Source organism: Nycticebus coucang, chromosome 2, assembly GCF_027406575.1.
Source record: "Nycticebus coucang isolate mNycCou1 chromosome 2, mNycCou1.pri, whole genome shotgun sequence".
NCBI lineage: Eukaryota > Metazoa > Chordata > Mammalia > Primates > Lorisidae > Nycticebus > Nycticebus coucang.
The window spans coordinates 10,154,463-10,175,719 of record NC_069781.1 but is presented as its reverse complement, the minus strand read 5'-3'; the positions used below and the strand labels follow the sequence as shown (position 1 = coordinate 10,175,719).

At 49.5% G+C, this 21,257-nt stretch overlaps 1 protein-coding gene across 22 annotated transcripts in view; it reads left to right on the top strand.

Annotated features, from left to right (window-relative positions):
- Positions 1–21,257, top strand: part of RALGPS1 (Ral GEF with PH domain and SH3 binding motif 1) — a 300,534-nt gene that overhangs the window by 241,663 nt on the left and 37,614 nt on the right. For all 22 annotated transcript variants that reach the window (XM_053562197.1, XM_053562132.1, XM_053562113.1 and 19 more), the window contains 3 exons: positions 3,245–3,382; positions 5,088–5,181; positions 9,961–10,028. In XM_053562197.1, coding sequence (XP_053418172.1) covers positions 3,245–3,382; positions 5,088–5,181; positions 9,961–10,028 — 300 coding nt within the window. The remainder of the gene's footprint in view (positions 1–3,244; positions 3,383–5,087; positions 5,182–9,960; positions 10,029–21,257) is intronic.

Here is a 21,257-nt window from a genome sequence, read left to right as displayed (position 1 = left end):
ACTACAGGCATCTGCCACAATGCCCAGCGGGATCTCACACTTGCTCAGGTTGATCTTAAACCTGTGAACTCAGGCAATCCACCAGCCTCGGCCTCTCAGAGTGCTAGGATTATATAGGCATGAGCCACCGTGCCCAGCTGCCCTGTGTGTTTCTGATGACCAGTGGAAGGAATGTGGGTGCAGCAGCCTGTCAGATGTGGGTACAAATCCCAGCACACTTGCTGTGAGGCCTTGGGTAGTTTTTCTAATCTCACTGAGCTTTAGTTTTCTCCTTCTGCTTCCTGGGGTCGGTGGCCAGCTCCCATGGGGTGGGGCATGTTCTTATCTTGGAGCAGATCCACCACCACCCTCCCCCCCCATCTTGCTCTCCAATTTGTCTGCTCCTGGGCTGAGCTTTCACACCACCAGTCTGCATCATCCGGGCTGAAGTCTGCTCTTTGCATCTGGAGTAAAGCTGCCCATGTCCCACACCCTTCACTCCATGCTCAGCACTAAATGCTTTTTGTTGTGGTTGAAACAGTAATGGGATTTTCAGGATTGCCATTGCTGAATCTTGAGGGAGGTAAGGGGGAGAGGAAAAACAAGGTCAAGAGAAAGAATAAATCTGCGGATTCAAACCTACCAAACTTGGAGCTTCTGTACAAAGGAAATTAATTGTAATTATTAAAATTTTGGAAACATTGTACTGCCAAAAGAAAGGAAACGGAAATGGCTCCTACAAGAAGTGCTAGCATATGTTTCTGTGATTTAACAGTTTCCCGTAACAATGTGTAGCTATTTTAAAAGCAGACGGATGACTCATGGTATCCAGCACCAGCAGCACTCCGGAGGGGGCAGGCTTGGGTTCGACTCCAGTCACTGTCACTGACCAGCTGGGTGACCTCAAGCAAATTACATATCCTCTCTGAATTTCCTTTATAAAATAGGTTGTTGGGAGGATAAATAAGCTAATGAACATATAACCCTTAATACAGCGCTTGTCCATCCATGTAAAACCCTACAGGTTTTATATAATTAACCAGATAAATTTCAATACAGTTGAACCTCTGTAGTTGACCACCTCCCTACATTGACCACCTCAAGTTGACCTAATTTTCATAGACTGGACATGCAGCACAGGTATTTACCATAACAGTGGGCTCCGTTCCTTATGTTGACCACCTCTGTATGTTGACCACTCTTGTTTACAGTCCCTTGAGTGGTCAACTTACAGAGGTCCTACTATATTTGTAATAATTCTTAGTTGTTTAATAATAAACTTCTAAGGCTATAAATTTTCCTCTGACTACCACTTTGGCCAGAACCCGTAAGTTTTGATATGTAGTATTCCCTTTGTCATTGTCTTCAAACACATTTTTTAGGTTTTGTTTTTTTTTTTTGTTTGTTTGTTTTGTTTTTTACCTAAAGTTACTTGTGAGAGAGAGTGTGTGTATGTATGTATGTTTTCAAATAGTTAGAATTTTTTCTATATTTATTGTTAAATCCTAACTGTGCTGTAGTAAGGTCAATGAATGTGGATGATATGGCATTTACTTTTTGAAACTTATTGAACTTTTCTTTATAGTCATGACCCACAAGAACTGTATTAAAGGGCCACAGCATTAGGAAGGTTGAGAACCACTGGTCTAGTATATAATCCATTTTTGTATATATTCCCAGAGTATTTGGAAAGAGCTTGTTGATTTTCCTATAAAAGTACATCATACAAACATACCCATATACATGCACATGTATTTGTGTGTGTGTGTTATGTATACACTCATATAAATTCTGGAATAGACATGCCAAAGTCTCCCTCTATGGTTGTGGCTTTGCTGAACTCACTTTTTATTCTTTTTTATTTTAATTCTCACATTTGTTATCGTATTATTATTATCATCATCATCATTATTTCAATAGATTTAGGGGTATGAGGGTTTCATGGATTAATTGTGTAATGCAATGTCAGGGTTTTTAGTGTACCCATTACCCGAACAGTGCACACTGCACCAGGTGGTTTCTTTAGTAGGTGCTTTCCTTCCCTTACCCATCCCACCCCGCCTTTCAGTCTCCAGCATCCGTTTTGCCACTCTGTGCGCCCCTGTGTCCCTGTCGCTCAGCACCCACTCACAAGTGAGAACAGGCAGTGTTTGCTTCTCTGTTTCTGTGTGACTTCACTCAGGATAATAGCCTCCAGTTCCAGTTGCTGCCAAAGACATACTTTTATTCTTTTGTACAGCTGAGTAATAATCTATGGTATGCATATACCACGTTTTCTTTATCCACTCCTGGGATAAAGATGGGCTCGAGGTTGATTCCATTTCCCTGGAGTGCTCACTGTTTATTTCTGACAGTATTTTGCTATGTGTATCTGGATGCACTGTTGCTTCATGCTTAGAAACTGGTAGTTTCTCAGTCAGCTGTGCTTTTTATCCACATCAGTCACTCATCTTTGCCTTGCTCACTGTTTTCTGCCTGGAATTCTGCTTGCCCTTCTGCTGCCCAGTCCCCTGCACAGTGGGCACGGTGACAGTGCTCATGGAGAGCCACTGGAAGGATAGCCCTCTTGTCATCTCTGCACGGGTGGCCAGTCCGCCGAGAGCCTTGCAGTGGCTCAGGCTGCATAGCTGGCGCCCCTTCCCCTTCCCTGGTCAGGCAGCTAACCACCCGCCTGTGATAATGGTGTTTTTATGTCACATCTTATTTTTTCATTAAGCACCCTCAGCTGAATCCTCTGTCTAGCCTGAGTTCTACAAAGAACTGTTGCTTTTTAAATTTTTTCTTTGGTTCCTTAGTTAATTTATAGTTTGTGTGTGTGTGTATGTGTGTGTGAACAGAAATACAAATAGAGAGGCAACTAAGTGAATAAAGAACAAACTGAGTTCAGCCCATGCTCTTGGACATGACCCCTCAGACCTGTTAAGCTTCATCGGTTGTTGAGAAACATAAGTATCCATCCCTTTCCTGTTCTGTTGTTTTCCAGTAGGATCACAGGTAAAAAGCCTGTTCCTGGACAGCATATGCAATAGAAATGCTAAAATCGTGCCAGCATTTGTTTTAGTTGTGCTAACATGTTTGATTTACAGCTGAGCAGTCTGTGTGGAAAAAAAAAAAAAAAGTGAGTCGCAGGCTTAAAGTCCAAATATTATCTCAGTTTTCCATAAGTCACCCTTTCTACCGCCCAGTAGAGAAATACTGTTTTGTGCTATTTTGTTCTGGTTAGTGGGAAGGTCTGACCATCATTAAATATCGTCTTTAATTTTAGGGATCTATCTGCTGGATTTAATCTACATTGATTCTGCGTATCCTGCCTCAGGCAGCATCATGGAAAATGAACAAAGATCCAATCAGATGAACAATATTCTCCGAATAATTGCTGATTTACAAGTTTCCTGTAGCTATGGTTAGTACCCTTGGCTGTTGGAATTGTAAAATCTTACCTCACCAATGCCGGATTCCCCACCTTATTTATAGGAAAGCTCTAGGTACCAAGCAGGCCCACAGAGGTCTTCATTTTAATATCATGAGCATCAAACATGTACTACATCCTTTACACATAGCTTTGATCTTCAAAGACTGTGCAAACCAGATGTTACTATTTCTGTAGAACAGGTAAGGACACCAAGGCTGGAGACAGTTTAGTCCCTTAACTACAGCCACCCATCTAGTGAGCGGCAGAGCCCAGGTCTGTCTGACTCCCAGTCCACTCATTCACGAAGAGCTTTCTGGGTAGCTCTGCTCCAGTCAGGCTCAGGGACCAGACTCCTTCCATCAGTGGCACTGTTGTCTTCCCTTGGCCTCAGAGCCCTCCACTGGGAGAGAGAGACTCACCCAGGGTGGGCTTTGTGGCACACACTTGCAAGCATTTCACATCACTTTGGAAGGAGACTAGGAACTATCATTTTAGCTGTGAGTCTAGCAGGTAAGGGGAGATGACGTGGTAAACAACTGGCCAGGCTCGGTTACACACTCAGATCCAAAGTGTGACCATGACGGTGGGTGTCTAGGATGGATGGAGATGACTGGTGCGGGGTCCTCAGCACAGTCCCTAACATTTCACTAGAGCCCAGCAAGGACCTCCCTCATTCTTAACTGCTGCTCATCGCCACCCACATCCACCCCATAATCCACTTTGTAAAGGATGTCCCTATCCTCATTTCACAGGGAAGGACTCTGAGATTGCAGAGAAACAAAATGACCTGTTCAGAATTAAGTTAGGGGCAGAGCCATTGTTTCCATAGCACCTGGATGCACATCCCCAGAGAGGGAGGCCCTGCCCACCCTCGCCTGTGCTCCCCTGAACAGCATCCCTCACACCCTCCACCTCTCCCCTTGGCTTATTCTGGCCCTCACAGAAGGAGTGCAGTGACCTTGAAGGTCTGAAGCGGGCAGCTGATGCCACTCACTCCAGGGAAACAGAAGCCTCTGATGACCAGGGATGAGAGCCTGGTTTTGCAACATCTGAGCCAAGTGACCTTTGCAGGTTGCCACAACTTCTTCCTCTGCAATGGGAGCATTATTTCTCAACACAAGGCTGTGTGAAGGTTAAAGCAGACCCTGTAAATCACCTGAAGCAGAGCCTGGCACAAAGCAGCTCCAGTCACGGCTAGGATCTGAGTTGGGCTAGGATCTGATACCAGGCTGGGTGGCATCTGTTGGTTCATTCTTGCATTCGTATCACACAGGGGACGGGCAGGCATGGGAGACCTGCCCTGTTACCTCTGTGAAAACATATTCCAGGGCACAGACACCTGGCTGTGGTCTGCTCGGGAGGCCCCAGAGCCATCCTTCCCCAGCCCCTGAGCTTTAAATGGAGGCCTCAGATGCTCCTTCCTGGCTGAAGAACCACAGTGGCCTCCGAGTGTGGTGTCTGTGGCCCATCCATCTGGAGGGACTCCTTGAGGTTAGAACCCAGGCCTGCTCATCCCCCATGCCCATTGCACAGCACACGGCCAGACCCCCAAATACATGAAGAAGATACTCTTGATGGAAGAGCAGAAAAGTCTCAATGTCCAAGGAGCATCTAAAATCAGTGATTGCTACACTTCTCATTTGGGGCCTAGAGATGAGGGAGACTGAAACCTCTGGATTTTATCCACTTTTTGCAGATCACCTCACCACCCTGCCCCACGTGCAGAAGTACCTGAAGTCTGTACGCTACATTGAAGAGCTCCAGAAGTTTGTAGAAGATGACAACTATAAGTAAGTGCTCCCCCACTCCTGCTCAGTCAGGCCACCCCCCACTGAGTGCCCTCAACACTTAGGTTCCTGGAGGTGGCCTGGCCCTTGAGACCAGTGAGTAGCCACTGGCCAGACTTATTGAAGCACATGTGTGCAGCGTGAGCTCCCACCTCCTGCACCCCATAGTGGTGCTGCCCGAGCAGCTCTCATACCCACCTCTGCCCCAGCCCCACGAGCCTCCAGTTCCAAAGGAGGTATCTGTGTTAACTTCTCGGTATGGCGATCCCGTGTGATATGGGTGGTATGAGTTTGGACTCCACAGCTGTGCCACTCAGCACTCTGCTTCTCTCAAGAGAGATCCCTACCCATGGCACTGGGTAGAGGGCAGCCTTCTCGCCACATTCCCTGGACAGTGGACAGGAGTTCTCCAAGAGCCTGTTTCACAGACAAGACAGTTCCTATGGCTCTTGGCTTTCTACAGGACTCTTGCCTCCTGGAAGTGGCTGAGAGTCCGCCTGCCTCCCGGTGCTGTCCCCATGGAGTAGACCTAGTTTTTGTAACAACCCCATGGGCCCTCACCTGCCCCTCACCCTGCTCTGGTTTTCAGTTCTTTCTTTATTTGTGGCATCTTACACAACCTTTCTATGTATTTGGAAGGAGGAGGAGGATTTTTCACATCACCTCTCTGCCATGTTGTTTGGAAATGCTCCTGGCTCACTTTCAGCTTGAGGTCAACCAAAATGAGTTCTTTTAAGTCTGATTTTACTGGTTGCTTCCACTATCCCGTGATCCTTTTGAATCTTGTTATCCAGTGTATTTTTACATTCTTTTGGATTTCTCTTCCAGTTTTGTATCTACAAATTTGATCAGCCTAATTCCATGGTCTTCATCTAAGTCAATGAAAACTGTAGAGAACTATGGCCACAGACAGCCACCTCCCCAAGTTACCCATGGCTGCCTCACCAGGGGGGATCCCCAGGGGAATGGCTATTGAAACAGCACCCCACCTGTCCGGCCAGCTCCACAGGCGTGGGTCGCTGCCCTGGCTGTGAATCAGTCAGCTGGGAAATTTTCTAACCTTCCAAATGTCTTGGGTAGGGCCTGAAGATTTGTAGTTTTTTCAGACTTCCTAGGTGGGTCTGCTAATCTTTGGTAACAAATTTATTATCTTCAGTTGTTGTTATATAATAATTTGTTAAAACATATGAAATAGTGACCTATTACATAGTAGTAACAATAGATGAAGGCCAGAGATTACCATTAAAATCATGCTGGCCACAAATTGAGCTCATTTTATTTATAAAGCATTTGCTGTTCCTGAAAAGAGTGCTCTGGAGTGGTATGAAATTATTCCCACTTAGTATCTGGGATGATATTTTTCATTCATGTGCCAGTATTGCAATTAAAGAGACAGTAGTTTTTCATTAACAGTAATATGCTTTAAGGGAAAAAAATGGTCTCTAAATACCTCAGACCATGAGATAATTTTTGGATAGGCTAAAGATCATGAGTATTATTACTCCTTCCATTCTGAAGGACATTGAACACCTCTACCACTTATGCCATAACAGGCATCCTGGGTTTTATAAATATCCGTTGTTGTCAAAGTGGACAAAGCAGGGAGGAAGCCTCCTTTCTTATCCCTGGTTCCCAGGAGGGAGTCCCTTTCCAGGGAGGTTCAAGGCCCTGCATAGCCAGAGACGGGGAAGACCTGTGATTCTGCTTGGGGAGCCCACATTCCACAGCCCACTCATAGGTGAATCAATTCCCCCAAAGGAAGCAATGGCTTAATTTTTACATTTGTGACTTGTGTTTCTAATATTCTGCCCCCATCTGCTTGGGAGATACTATGCCAAGAAACCCAGCCGGTGCTTTTTATTTTTTCTTTAGTCTGCTTCATTTATGTTATGTTATGTTATTAAAATAACCCATCCCCACTGCCTAGAAAGCATAACCATTATACATGAATATAATTTTGGACATTTTCTATACCTAAAAAATTTACACAGAGAGAAGAATGGATAGGTGAATAGATGCAAGGATAAATGGTATTAAAGTTGAATTACACTACACTTTCTGTTTTTAATTAAAAATATTAACTTCTGATTTAACCAGAAAAATGAAAATGAAATGAAATATGAGAAATTTCTGCTCTTTAAATAGATATTTCTCTAGCATAAGAGGTATTATTTTCTTTAAAAAGCCTTCTAAGATTAATAAAAAGAGGTCAGGAAAAGCATGAAGAGGTTTGAGTCACCAAGTTTGATTTTTTTTTTTTTTTTTTGGCTTTTGGCCGGGGCTGGGTTTGAACCCGCCACCTCCGGCATATGGGACCGGCGCCCTACTCCTTGAGCCACAGGCGCCACCCACCAAGTTTGATTTTTAACTAGGTTTCCAGTGTTGGTTGACTCTAGCTATGGAAGATGAGAATATCAGCACTCCCCCCATTCCTTCACCTCCACTTCACTAGCATCTAGCTTTTGTTAGTTATATTATTATTACCACATAGTCAGGTTTGTAATGTAAACACCATGTTCAAGAATCATGACTCCTACTGTTTAGTATCTTTAAACAGATTCAATTCTGTTGTTTCTCATTCCTCGAATCTTTATTTCAAATCAGTCCCTTATTGAGCTGGATTTCAAGAGGAAATGATGAAATCCGCTCCCACCCACTGCCAAAAAAATGAAGGCGCTCAGAGGCCCTGTGGTCCCTCGGCCTGGCCCTGGCCTCGCGGCTCTCTCCCACTCTCCCTCTCAGGACTGCGGGCCTTGTGCTCTTGCCTTCTGGCCTTGTTGCTGTAGAGCAGGCGTCCTCAAACTGCGGCCCACAGGCCACACGAGGCCGTGTGACTTGTATTTGTTCCCGTTTTGTTTTTTTACTTCAAAATAAGATATGTGCAGTGTGCATAGGAATTTGTTAGAGTTTTTTGTTTTAAACTGTAGTTCAGCCCTCCAACGGTCTGAGGGGCAGTGAACTGGCCCCCTGTTTAAAAAGTTTGAGGACGCCTGCTGTAGAGAATAAGCCAGTCTGATCTTTTTCCTTTTGTAAGGGACTTTGTTTTGTCTGCCTGGTGGCCAAAGAATTCCTTGAAGTTCAAAAGCTCAGGAAAGGAATTGCTACAGAATCGAGGGTCCTATACCGAATTTCCCTGGACCGTGGTGTCCTCTTTCTTCATTTCAGAGGAAGTCTTTGGGTTTATGCCTTTGACTACTTCTTCTGTGCCACTTCTTGGCATCTCTCTTCCAGGGATTCCAGGAATCCCTGTGTTGGATGCCCACTGCCCTCCAGGTCCCTCAGCTTCTCCCTGATGGCTGCGTCTCACCTCGTTCATCAGCAGGCACAGGGATGTCCGCCGCCACCTCCGTGTTCTATCAGTGCTCTCTCGTTTCAATGCTTGATTGGTGCCCCTGGGTCTTTGAGACCCCTTTTCATCTCACTCCTCTGTCACTCATTCTCCGGGTTCTGTTCTACTCAGCCATGCTCTTCCTAAGTCGCCCCATTGCTCAGAGGACATGGGGATTCCCTCTGCTCCTGGGGCTGCCTTCTGGGCCGGGCCACTGCACAGTGCTCACCCTTTCTCTTTCGTTCTTTTGTAAAAAGCTGTGTGTCGTGTTGCCACACCATCTCTTTTCCTCTTGCTCCCATTAGAGGGGCTCCACTCCGGTGTTCCCCGGCTCTGGTGCAGGAGGGAGACAGGAGGCCTCCTTCTGGGCGTGAGAGAGGCAAGTTCCCCCTCCTGCTGGCTGGGGAGTGGGAGGCTCAGGCTCCATGGCGGCAGGGAGCCAGCAGTCTGTTCACGTATGTGCAGTCCAGTAAAAAGACCTACGTTGGGGCCTATATCCCATTCCAGACAGGGATGCCCTCAGGTTTCAAATCATACCCTGTGGAGCCTTCATTTCCATCAGAGTATCTGCCGTGCTTTCCCCCCATTTCCTCCATTTCTCCCCAGCAGTTGTTGCCATTCATAAGAGGGAACGATAAGGACTCCGCTCCCCCAGCCCCACAGAGACACCTCCGAGAGCAGGAGAGGGCCCGTGCTGTGTTGTACCTCTGGGTCCAACTTCAGAATCCTCTTTTTCTTTCCTTAACTGCAAGTCTTTGAAGTTCATGGCCTTAAATAAGCCCCTTCCCTGTTACTTGAGCTGGTGAGTTCTTTTACTTACAAGCTTTTATAACTGGTGGTTGGTTTCATGGGAAGAGGGAGAGTCTGGCACTCATCCTCATTCGGTCATTTTTACCTAGAAGTTCTTTTTGTTGCTTTAAAAAATTTATCGAGGTGCATCTCTGAGGCAGCTGATGAGAGAGTAGTGTGGTATGATTTGATTAATGTAATGACCCCAGGTAAGGGTCAGACAGCCCAGGTTTGATCCCCGCTCTGCTGCTTGCTAATCCTGAGACTTCAGGGAAGCTGCTTAGCCTCACCGTTGCTCAGTTTCCTCATCTCTCTCTCTCTATTTTAATTACTAACATCTCTTCATTGGGAAAGTTCCCTCATCTATAAGAAGTACCTAGTTCACGGAGTTGCCATAAAAGCTAACACATATTTGCTCAGTAAACAATAGGCTATGGTCTCTCTTTTTACTTTGTCTTTTGTAACCATTGTTTCTTGGTCATGGAAATCCCTCCAAAACCTCAGAGGGAAGTGGCCGTGACCTGGAGCAGATCCAACATATTCCTGGGTTCCGTGATGACAGCCCTTCACAGCTATCCCATTTCCCAATCCCAAACACACACATGTTCAGTTTCCCCTACGATAAACCAGATTCCAACTGATATTGTAAAAATCTTTGTTTTCAGACTGTCACTCAGAATCGAACCAGGAAGCAGCTCTCCGAGATTAGTCTCTTCCAAGGAAGACCTTGCAGGTACTGTAGCTACCTCAAATGGGAGCAAACCCCCAGTAGCCCAAACGTGACTGCCAGAGTTGTCCTTGATGATGGAGCCAAAGGGCGAAGTTGAGTGGGCAGCTTGGCAGACTCAGCTGTCCCTGTTGACAGCCCTTCTGTGCCAACTTCCCAGGCTCCTAAACACATAGGACCCTTGGGGGACACATCAGTGCTAGGGCTCCTTAGAAGAGGCTGTGTGTTGGAGACTGGGACCAAACAACCCCAAGGGGGACAGATCAGAGCCCCAAGTTGGGAGCAAGTACAAGGTAGAGAAAGCCCTCAGATTTTTTCTAGGCCACCTGACTGTTAGCATTAGGGATGCTGCCTGGGTTTGGGTTTGCATGCCTGGAGGGGTGCACAGAATCCCTGAGGTAATAGGAGCCATCAGACACAGTGGCTCGTCAGACATATGGAACACACACATGCACACAGTGCCCGGGCTCTGCTGTTTTCCTTGCTTTGTCACCTTACCTCTCTCATCTTAGGTGCCCTCCATCACAGAGGGGAGGGGATACTGGTATTCACCTTGCAGGGCTGTTGTGACGCCCATGTTGCTCACACCTGGATAGTGCTCATGGCGGCACACTGTGGAAGTGCACTCGGCGTTGGCTGCTGTGTCATTGTTATTGTCACGGTTACCTTTTATTAGTATCCAACCAACTCACAGTAACTGGGGCTGATCTCTTTCCACTGCTGCCCAGGGAGAGTGTGGCAGATGAGGGGGGTCCAACACCACTTCCTCCGCCTGGTTTGAGCTGCGCCGTAGGCCACTGCATTCTCGTCAAGTGACTTCAGCCCTCTGATCCTCAGTTTCTTTACCTGTAAAATAGGGATAATAAAACATTCATCCCAGGAACACTGGATGTGAAAAATGAAGTGCTGCCCAGAAGGCAGTCACTGTAGTCTGACATACAGCGAGTGTTCCGTGAGGGCTGGCTACTGCCGGCTGCTCCCTGGTGTCGTGCCACCCAGGCTGTTGTGCTGCTGAAGCCATTCTCTGCATTCTCCCCAGCCAAGCCACCTGCTATAACATCTCCTATTGGTCACAGGACCTGAGAGCCACGAGAGGCAAAGCTTTTGCCCTGACTCCTATGTGTACCCTACGCTCCTTATCTTTTCCAGACTCTCAGTACCACTGTGCAAGCTGGGGGTCCCTCTGGCACCCTGGCGGTCCTCAGGAACTTAGAAGAGGGAGCTATAAGTTGACCTTCACAGTCTTAGGAGGTGCTCTTGTTCCCACCTCGGAACAGTCAAGAAGGCCGGCATAAGCCTGATTTTCACAGGGTTTCCAAGACCCCAAGATTAAAAGATTCTCTGCACTCATCCAAATCTACTGCCTCCTGCATGTGATGGGTGACCTCATAGCAAGGGTGGCTAGAAGGAAAGCTTCTGACGCCGGTCCTGTCTCCACCCTCTCGTCTCTGTCCATTCTAGAACATCTTCCTTCTGTCAGTCAACACTGCCCCTGCAGATGCTCATTCACTCATACCAGACCACTGGGGGGAGGCAGGAGGCCGAGGACAGGGTTCCCTTCAGAAGGATACAGGAAATAGCACAGGATTCTAAAAAATGAAATTGCTTAGGGTCACAGGAGGAATACTAGCAAAGACCAGCCATCCAAGACCATCTTTGGGAGATAGTGCCAAAATTCTGGAGTAGAATGAGGTGGTGCTCTGCCCCTCTGAGTCACCTCCACAGTCGGTTGAATAAGAAGCCTCCCTGTTGGGTCTGTACAGCCTTATCGGGCTAGTAGGCCTTAACAAGATGGGCCACATCTCTGGTATTCCCCAAATGCCAAGAAGTCCCACAGCCACACGTGCTGCCCCTCAGACAGTGCTGGAGGACTCCTTCCCAGGGGCCCTGCCTCCTGCCCGATTCCATCACTTCTACCTACCCCTGCTGGGCTTGGCCTGAGCTCACTGCTCCCTCCCTGTATGCCGGAGCCATTGAGCAGGGAGAGATGGCAGGGCCAGCAGTCCTGAAAGAGGAGGATGTTAGCCTTAGCATGAGGGGACAGCTCTGCCCCTCTCAGTAGCTCTCTCCTTCCTCAGGCCAACCCCAGCCTCACCTTCACGTTCAAGTAGCAAGACCTCTGTGAATTCTCCACCCCAGACCTTTTGCTTGGGCCTTGAACATTCTTCCCCTTGGTTTTTGTGGTCTTTCTCATCCTTTTAGACTGAGAGGAGTTTTTTTCCTGCTCTTTATTTCTTCACAGCGTTCACCACCACTTGTCATAATTTTCTTTGTGTTATCACTAGACCTGACGTGTTCCCCAGTGATGGCTGATGGAAGATGGCTGGCTTGGCAGGAGCCATGGGTGGGGAGAGTGAAGCAGGAGGGAATGGAAAGAAATGCCCAACCTCCCTTTCCTCCAGCCCCCTCTGCTGCCAGAGCCTCCCATTGGCCAAACCCAGCAGACAGCTGGGGGTGAGGGGGAAGATTCAGGACACATATCTCAAGGGGCAGCCCCCCACCAGGAGTGACACTGAGCAGGGCCAAAAATGCATCCTAATGGGCAAACAGAACACCCAGCATATGACCAAATCTCTGTTTCTCCATCTGTAATGTGGGCATAATATTGTACCTCCCTCTGTGTTAGCACAACGCCCAACACAGAACACACTTATCAAGTGGCCTTCATCCCGATAGCCGATTGACTATCATAATTGTCAGTGTTACGGTTCTGCTTCTGTTACGGAATTGGCTTGTAAGTTTTAGGTAGACATCACAGCCCCGAGGAAGCCTTTCTCCTTACGATTTCCCCCATCCCAGACCAGGTGAGGTCCCATGACACCAGGAGCTGGCAGACTGTGAGCAAAATCCACTTCCTCCCAACCGCACCCCCATTTGATGTCGCAGCACAGCCACTTTCATCTGTTGACGTACTGTCTGTGGCTCCTTTCATGTGACAAAGACCCTGAGTACTGAAAAGCCTAAAACAATCACTACCTGGCCTTTACAGAAGTTTGCCAGCCCCCTGCTCCTCTTCCCACCGCTAGCCTCCGCATGTCTCCATGGCACCTCCCTCTGTGGCAGTTCCATGGCTGTGTGCCTGCGTGCCCCCAGCTGCCTTCCCACCAGACTGAAAGCCCCCTGAGGCAAGGACCCCAACTGGAATTGCTAGAGGTCACCTGCCCTTGCCCTTTTAGCTCAGCCCCTGAGCCACCCACTGGGCCAGAGGCACCTGGTTCAGGAGGCAGCCCCTGAGCAGCCCACTGCTGACTCGGCACAGCCTGTGGAGAAGTGCTGATGCCGGCAGTTTTCTGCGGCAGCTGAGCAAGCCCCAGCTCACAGGAGTGTTTTCAACCAGTTTTCCAAATCCCTGGCTTCAGCCCTGGAAGCAGGATGTGAAGGTTTTCATTGATCACCAGAGGTCAAGGCTGTCTGGAAGGCTTTAGTCACACTCAGTGGTCCCAGCTTTCCACTCCCAGCCTCAGCTGGCAGAAAGTGGGTGCTGCTGCGGCAGGGCGATAGCCAAGGTCCCTCAGAGGGTGGGGCCAGAGGGAGGCCCCAGGAGGCCTTTCTGGGCTGGGCAGTCAGACTGAGCCTCGTGGCAGGAGACCAACCAGATCAGGGACAGGAATGCACCTCTCGCAGTCCCAGGAATGGGAGGAACGCAGCCTCCCCCATCTCCTCCAGAGGGGGTTTAGGCTTTAGCTCAGGCTCTTCCCAGTAGTCAGACACCCCACACCTGCCAAGGAAAGGCCCCAAAAGGTGCTAACTTGTTCCTTCATTCAAGACTTGCAGGCCAAGGCCGTGCCATGGGCCAGGAACCTACTACGAGCCAGGTGCCTAGAGGGAAGGCCAACCTGCCCTCCTGGAGCTAACGTTTTAGTGGGCTGGGAAGCAGCAAAAGCCACTGGGACAGGGACTGGAACACTGAGGGGCCAAAGAGAGGCTGTGTGAATGAGAGTGAGCTGGCTGGTGGACTCTCTGGCCCTTGTCCAGACTGCCCACCTGGGGCCTGGTGGACCCAGGCTCTGGCAGTGACAGCAGCCCAGGTCTCAGGTCTCACTGAGGCCTCAGTTTATAACAGTCATGGTCCATGGACTGAGGCTGTGCTCTTTGGCTCTGGGATGGTCCCCATACCCCTCAGAGAAAGCTTGCCCTGCCTTCAACCCCTGGGGAACAGCTGAGCAGGCAGCTCTACACCAACAAATAGATTGTGAGAAAGGAAATGGAGAGACCTTCTCTGTTTCTGAGTCTGTAGAGGAAAAAAGGCCAGGCCAGGAATGCCACGTTTTCAATTTTCCCTCCGTATGTAATGTTTAGTTTAAATAAATGAACTAATATTTTCCTGGAGAGAAAAAAATTGTAAGGAACATTGACCCCCCAGAAAGGGCGAATGGTGTTGTGTGTGCTTTGGAACTGGTGAAGACATTTCCAGATTTTGCTAGCCCCGCCTCCGCGTGCCTTCACCATCTGACAGGTTTTCTCTGAAGATTCTTGGGCAGCAGCAACTCCAGGGGCTCTCAGCCTCCTGATTCTGTGCTCTCTGACATGACTGTGAGTCTCCTTGTGTGTTGTCTGGTGGAGTCAGGCAGGTCTAGGCACAGGGTCTGTCCCCATTGCCCTGTGCATCGAGAGGTGTCAGTAAGTGCCCTACCCTGGATCACACCCCTTGTACATCCCTGGCTTTCCTAAGATACTTTGAGTCACATCCTTTCCCCCGCTTGGTCCTACGAAGGCTAGTTCCACATGAGAATCAGAACTCCAGACCTGGTCTGGACATTAATTCTCCTGCCTCTCGCTAGCTGGGGTGCTTCGGGCCTGACTGCTTATGACGAGAGCAGAGTGCTTGGTCCTTATCCCTCTCTAAGGCTTTCTCCATCTCCCTTGTTCTGCGGGGACACGGGGAAGGACACAGTCATAGAGGTGGGCGCTGCTGCCTCTGGGGAACAGGGCCTTCCAGCCGGCAGCTGATAATGCTGATGTTCCTCTCCTGGGCACTTCCACAGATGTTTCAGAGATTTATAAGTCCCTGACCCTGGCAAGGCAAAGCCATTTTGGGGAACCCTGCAACACCTTCCATGGCCCCACAAAGTCGGGCAACCACCTCCAGCCCTCAACTCCATGCCACCTGAGTCCACGGGCAGCCACACCTGTCATGCTGACAGACCTATTGAACACAGCAGACCCTCTAGTGCCATCACAGTCCTCTGACTGTGACCATGATGGCTTCCTCAGGCCTGAGACAGCACTGGGAAACCCCCTCACTGTGTGCCAGCAGAGAAGAGTGCAGCCCGAGGGCAAGGGGCAGAAACCTGCCCTTCCTGTTCCTTTATGTTCTCCTAACAGGTGAGGGCCTCAGTCAGGAGCTCCACTGTGGATGCCATTTGAGGCGCCTTTACTCTGGAATCTCCCATCTCCCTTGTTCTTTGATCCTCCATCTTATGGCCTGAAACATTAAGGTCAAGCAGAGGAGCCGAGGCCCAAACCCACCTCTGTCTAAACCCTGCTCCACAGTGGCCCAGCTCCTCTCGCACCAGCGGATCCCTGCATCCCCTGCCCGCCTGCTCCCTGTGGCCTGGGAATCGAGCCTCCTTCTGCCAGGAGAAATCGTCTCAGTCTCACCACAGTCAGAGGTGATTGGAGGCCGTTTTTGGAAAGAACTGAGCCCGGGCCCTCTGAGTGATGTGTGAGATAGCTCTTGGCTCACAGGGAGGTCCGTGAGCCGCTTGTATGAGAAACAAAGAATGTGTGTGAATGTGAAAGTGACCGGCTCCCAGGCTCAACCGTGAAACCTGGCCAGAGGAGGCTTTTAGTACAAACAGACTTTCTGTGCAGAGGGGCCCGGGCATCCTGGAGAGCGGCAGGGCTCTGGCAGACCCCTTGTCTAGGAGCAGGGCTTTTAGCACGAGCAGGAAAGAGACCAAGCACATGGAGCCCCCTTCAGACTAGGTGGGCATTCACTCTGCGTATCTCAGGTTCAGGGTGGCACTCCCAAGCTCCCAGCCCCCCTCCAGTTAGGACATGTGAGCTCAGCAGGATGAAGAGAGGGACTATGAGCTCCTGGCTCAGCCCTGGCAGAGGCCGGACTGGAACTCAAGTCTTGTGACTCAAAGTTGAGTAGCTTCCCTCTGCCACAGCTGCCTCCCATTAGTTTCTGACGTGTGAGACTTGGAAAGCACCCCCTTGAGCAGCAGCAGGACTGCCAGGCTGCTTAACTAGGGCAGCACTGACCTGGGGCAGGAGATCCATGGGAATGAGGCTCCCGTCCCATATGCGTGTCCTCCTCTGCAGCTGAGAGCACCGTGCCCATCTATTCAGTGACCTCCAGATATCAGCCCCAAACTAAACTTCTCATTGCCCCCCACACCTGCTCCCTAGATGCACAGCACCATTCCGGGAGGGTCATCCTGAGTGCCCCTTCCTCCACAGTCCTGGCCTGGCCCACCTCCAGGGCACCTTTCGTCCACACCTCTTGTCCAAGCCTGTGGCCTCAAGTCTTGGCTACACCCACTTGCTCAGCCAGAGCGAACTTTCTAGGGTGCACGTGTTAGCTTGTCACTGCCCCTTCCTAAAAATCTCCATGCCTTCCTCATTAAACTCCAGGTGCCTCCGGAGGCCCTGCTGGCTGTCACCCTGGTGTCTTTTACATGCTGTCCCTTCTGTAACCATTGCTGGCCTGCTGTTCACCTGGGTGTCAGACTCCAAAGGTCCTCACCAGTGCTGTCTCTGTGTTATAAGCTCCGGGCTCAGTGGCCCTCTCCTGGCTGCTCACCTGTGCAAGCTCCCGAGCCTGCCCACCTCGGCTTTCATGTCGTAAAGTTGAGGTGACAACTGCATGGCATTGTTACCAAGAGGCTTAAACAAGATCATGCATGCAAAGCATTTGTCACAGTTTCTGGCACCTTGTAGACGCCCAGGGAGCATTAGCCATTGCTGTTGGAGCTGTACTGTTGGTGCAGTTGTCGCCACTGGTATATTTATTCTTATTCTTATTCTCATGTAAGAACATGTGTCTGTCCTGGGTGTAACTACCTTGGTACTTCTCTCTCTCCCGTGCTTTATTGTATAAAATCAGACAATTAAGTTCACAAACTTGTCCTAGAAAAAGTACTATATACCTCATTGCTAAGTAGCACTGTGGTCATCTCCAAGGTGCTCCCCTTGGCCATCTGTTGACCATAGTGATATTCAGCAACCAGGTATGTGGCACTCTTTCTAGGATGAGTTTGCAGACTTAATTGTCAGACCTCATATAAATGATAGCTCTGCTGGACTCCAGAAAAAGAGTTCCAAACTTGCTTTGAAGGCTGGACTAGGTGCTCGCATCAGTGCATAGTTTCGCAAGGGGCATAGCTCGAAGGGCACTGTCATGATATTCAGCAGTAAGGTATATAGTACTTATTCTAGAATGAGTTTGTGAACTTAATTGTCTGACTTTCATAGAGGCCAGGAAAGCAGAACAGCATCTCTTTAATCTTGCGTTGTATTTCCATGCCTGGGCCAGGGGCAGGCCCAAGGTCAAGGCTCAGGAAAAGTTTGTTGTGGTGGTGTATTCCACAAGGGAGGCTATAACCTCAGGGTAGTGTTTCTATCCTGCTCAGAGGAGCAGGTGACTTCCCCAGAGTCACTCAGCCTGCAAGTGGCAGACACTGGTGTGATCCTGAGTCCTTGGCTATCACTGCTCATCATCCTTAAATCCTGTCCACTCAGAGGCTGTTGTTAAAAAGCCCTGTGCTGGTTTCTCTTGCAATCAATGAGTGGTCTGTTGGGCAGCGTGTTGGTTTTTTGAAAGAAATGTAATAAAAAACAGATTTTTTTTCAACATGATGTCTCATTCCCTAAAGAGACTGTCAGTTTTCATATGTTCCAATAAAACTGTTAAAGAAACAGCCACTTAAAGAGCTTTAAAGATTATTCATGGAAAAATTATGCTGAGGAAAAACAGAGCAATCCTCTGAGATAGTCAGGCCACATGGTCAGTTTTTCCAGCTGTCCATGCCATATCGGGCCTGGCGGTGAGGACTACTCTCTGCTAGACTAGGCCAGAACCCCGGCACATTATCACCACCCACACCCTTGCCCCTACCCCGAGGACATGGAGAAACTAACTTGCCAGCAGCCCAGCTCAAAAGCCATCCCAGATGACACGTGTCCCTGGTGCTGTCACATGGTAGCCACCCCAGGCTTGGCAGGGCCGGACCATGAGGCCTTTCAGTAGCAGAGGGTGTCACTTACTGGCAGAAAGGCCTCCATCCCTGGGTCCCAGCTGAATGGAAATTCTTCTACGTCCACGTCAGACCCAGGCTGTTGGTCAACAATGCAGGGGAGGGGAAGGCTGAGGCCTGGGACAGGGAGAGTAGCAAGCAGCTTTGAAACTGTGCCCAGGGAGGCCATGGATCCTCTGCTGGGCCCTCCACCTATCCCCCAGCTGGGGCTAGGGCATCTGAGGCCAGGCATGCCTCCCAAGGCTGTCCAACACAGAAAGAAGGGGTTAGATCCAGGCTCAGTCCTTGAGGGAGATTCAAGAGTTGAACAGAAGAGACTGTGGGCTCCGAGGGTTCAGGAGGGACTGAAGTGGGAATCAGAGGTGGGAGGCAGGAAGCAAAGAGACAGGTGGAGAAGGAATGGAGCAGAAGCGAACGGAAAGAGGCCCAAGGAAGTCACCAGAACCTCAGGGCATCCCGCTCTCACCCATGCCTCCAGCCGCATGACGGTGCCTCTGAGCATCCCTTAAATGGCCATGATAAAAGTGCCAACTGCATAGGAATCAGTGACGTAGGACTCTGTAGTGGCTACACAAGCCTGGTGTACAGTTGGTTCGTAATAGATGAGCAGCGGTTGAGTTTTACCCATGACAGATTTCCCTCCAAGAGGAAGAGACTCCAGCTTACCAGGTCCCTTCTAATACTGTCACTGTGTTCCTCCTTCCTCATGTTCTGACCAGGGCCTGACATCTAAACAGCTGCAGTCCTTCCCCAGCCACTGTGAGAGGGGTACACACCTGGGTTCAAGTCCTGCCTCTAGCAGGCCATAGGTCTGTGAGCCCTGCTTTTTTATCTGCAAAACGAGCTGCCAAGTTTCCACCTGAAGCACTGCAGCACAGCGCAGAGCTCAGCACCAGGCACGTAATGTTGAATCATAATTATCATTGTTATTACTGCTCCAACACCAGGTAGTCTTGGCTCCCACTTCAAACCACGTGGGCAGGACCAACACAATTTGACCTTTAGAAAACACTTTCTAAATCAGGGCGGGAGCCAGAGTGACTCAGGCAGCGAGGCCGCAATCCTTCACACACGGCTGCTAATAAACAAGGCAAGTTCCACCCTCTCCACGGATTTGTTTCTTGAGCAATACATGCAAAACCAAAACAAAGCAGGATGGTTTTCATTCTTCCTTTCCCTCTCTGAAGCAGCTGCACAAGATGTTTCCTTCAGGTCAGAGCCACTTGTGTGTTTGATCCAAGGTTCCTACCCAGGGGAGCATATCGGAATTCCCTGGAGAGCTTTGTTGGTGTGTGATGCCCAGCCCTGCCTGCTGCCAGCAGAATCAGAACCTCCAGGGATGGCGGGCCCAAGAAATTCCCTTTATAACACACTCTCCAGGTAGTTCTGCTACATCCCCTGATTAAGAGTTAGAGCCTCAAAGATGCTGCTACCCATGTGGAACACATCCCCAGGAAAATACAGACACAGAAAAGCTTGGTTGCAACTCCAATCCCTCTGGGTTTGTGAAATCTGGGCTAGCAATCTTAACTACAGAATCATGCCTCGCTGGTTCCATTATTATGGGCTAGTCTGTCAGATCCTGTTCTCAAGTCACCATCTGAAAGCAGGAATTGGGACCTCAGCCTCCTGTCTCTCCTGCCTCCAGGTCAGGTTGCTCAGGCAGCTTCACCAAGAGGCAGGGTGGTGTGGAGGTCTCTTAGTTAAGGTGCTTTGGATCTGCAACAACAGGGATAGACTCTGGCTGTTCAACCAAAGAGGAAGCGTTGGCTCGCAGAATCCAGGGAGGGTGAGACAGGCAGGCCAGGGAAGGATGGGAGCACTGGGCTTTAGGATCAACTGAAGTAGCACTCCCTCCCACCTCGCTTTGTGGCTTTACTCTGAGTCACTTTCTGTCACCACAGACCAGCTTTCTTTCTCCACAAGCAGGGAAACGTGGCCATCGATAACGTCTAGGTTTTATTTCTCATTCACCAAAAGGAGATTGTCCTCAAATGTTTTCTAGGCTCAAATCCAAAAGTCCTGAGGAAGGTGTCCACCTGTAGACCAATCAAGTGGGGCCAGAGGCAAAGCCACATGGGACTGGTGTTAGCTCCCCTGTGACCCAATCAGCAGGAGGAAAAGGTGCTTCCCAAAAAGGGGCTGGACAGGTGGTCCCAGGTGTTCATGGCCTAGACTTGAACCTGATCCCATGGCCAGCAAAGCTCCATGTCCCTGATGCTTGGCCCACAGAGCTTCTGCTGCCCCGTGTGTGTAAGGCCAATAACACAGACTCCGCATGGCACCATGCGGCTCAATGTGAAGCCTCCCAGGATCAAGGCAGGACACAGAGAGCACACTCAAGTGGGGGATTAGAGGAGAGTTCCAGGATATAGGCGGGGTGTGTGAGAACCCCAGGGGACAGTGCAGGACCCCAGGGTTAGAAACATTGGGGCACTGTAGCTGCCCCTAGGCCTGCAGGAGTTCAGGGAGATAGCAGTTATCAAAACCCAGAGTCAGGCAGAGTACGAGCAGACTGCCATCTCTGGGTGGGGAGCTCACAGGGCGAGAGCTGGGGGAGGCCATGCTCCAGTCCCACAGCACATTCCACCCGGCTGGAGGACAGCTCGGAGGGGCAGGTGGAAGATTCCAGTACAGCACCTAGTATGGAAGAGGTGTCCGTTCTTTTCAAAGTACTCTCTTTTTAAATGATGAAATATTGACTACCAGAGAATACCTATTGTCCCCACTGTCCATGTGTATCAACTATTTAACATTCTGCCCTGTGTGCTCCGCATTTGTAAGTGACAGTATTGTAGAGCGAGGGAAGATCCCACTCACCCCTGGGCCTCCTCCCCCTTCCTCCCTGCAGAACCTCTTGTCCCAGCACGTGTCGGTGTTGTGAAGGTTTCTGTGTTTTCCTGCATATATACTAGGCATAAACATGTACTATTGTGTGGGTTTTTTTAATTTGACATAAATGGTACCATGTCGTAAATAGTCTTTTGCAACTTGCCCTTTTCACTCACTGTATGTTTTTATGATCTACTCA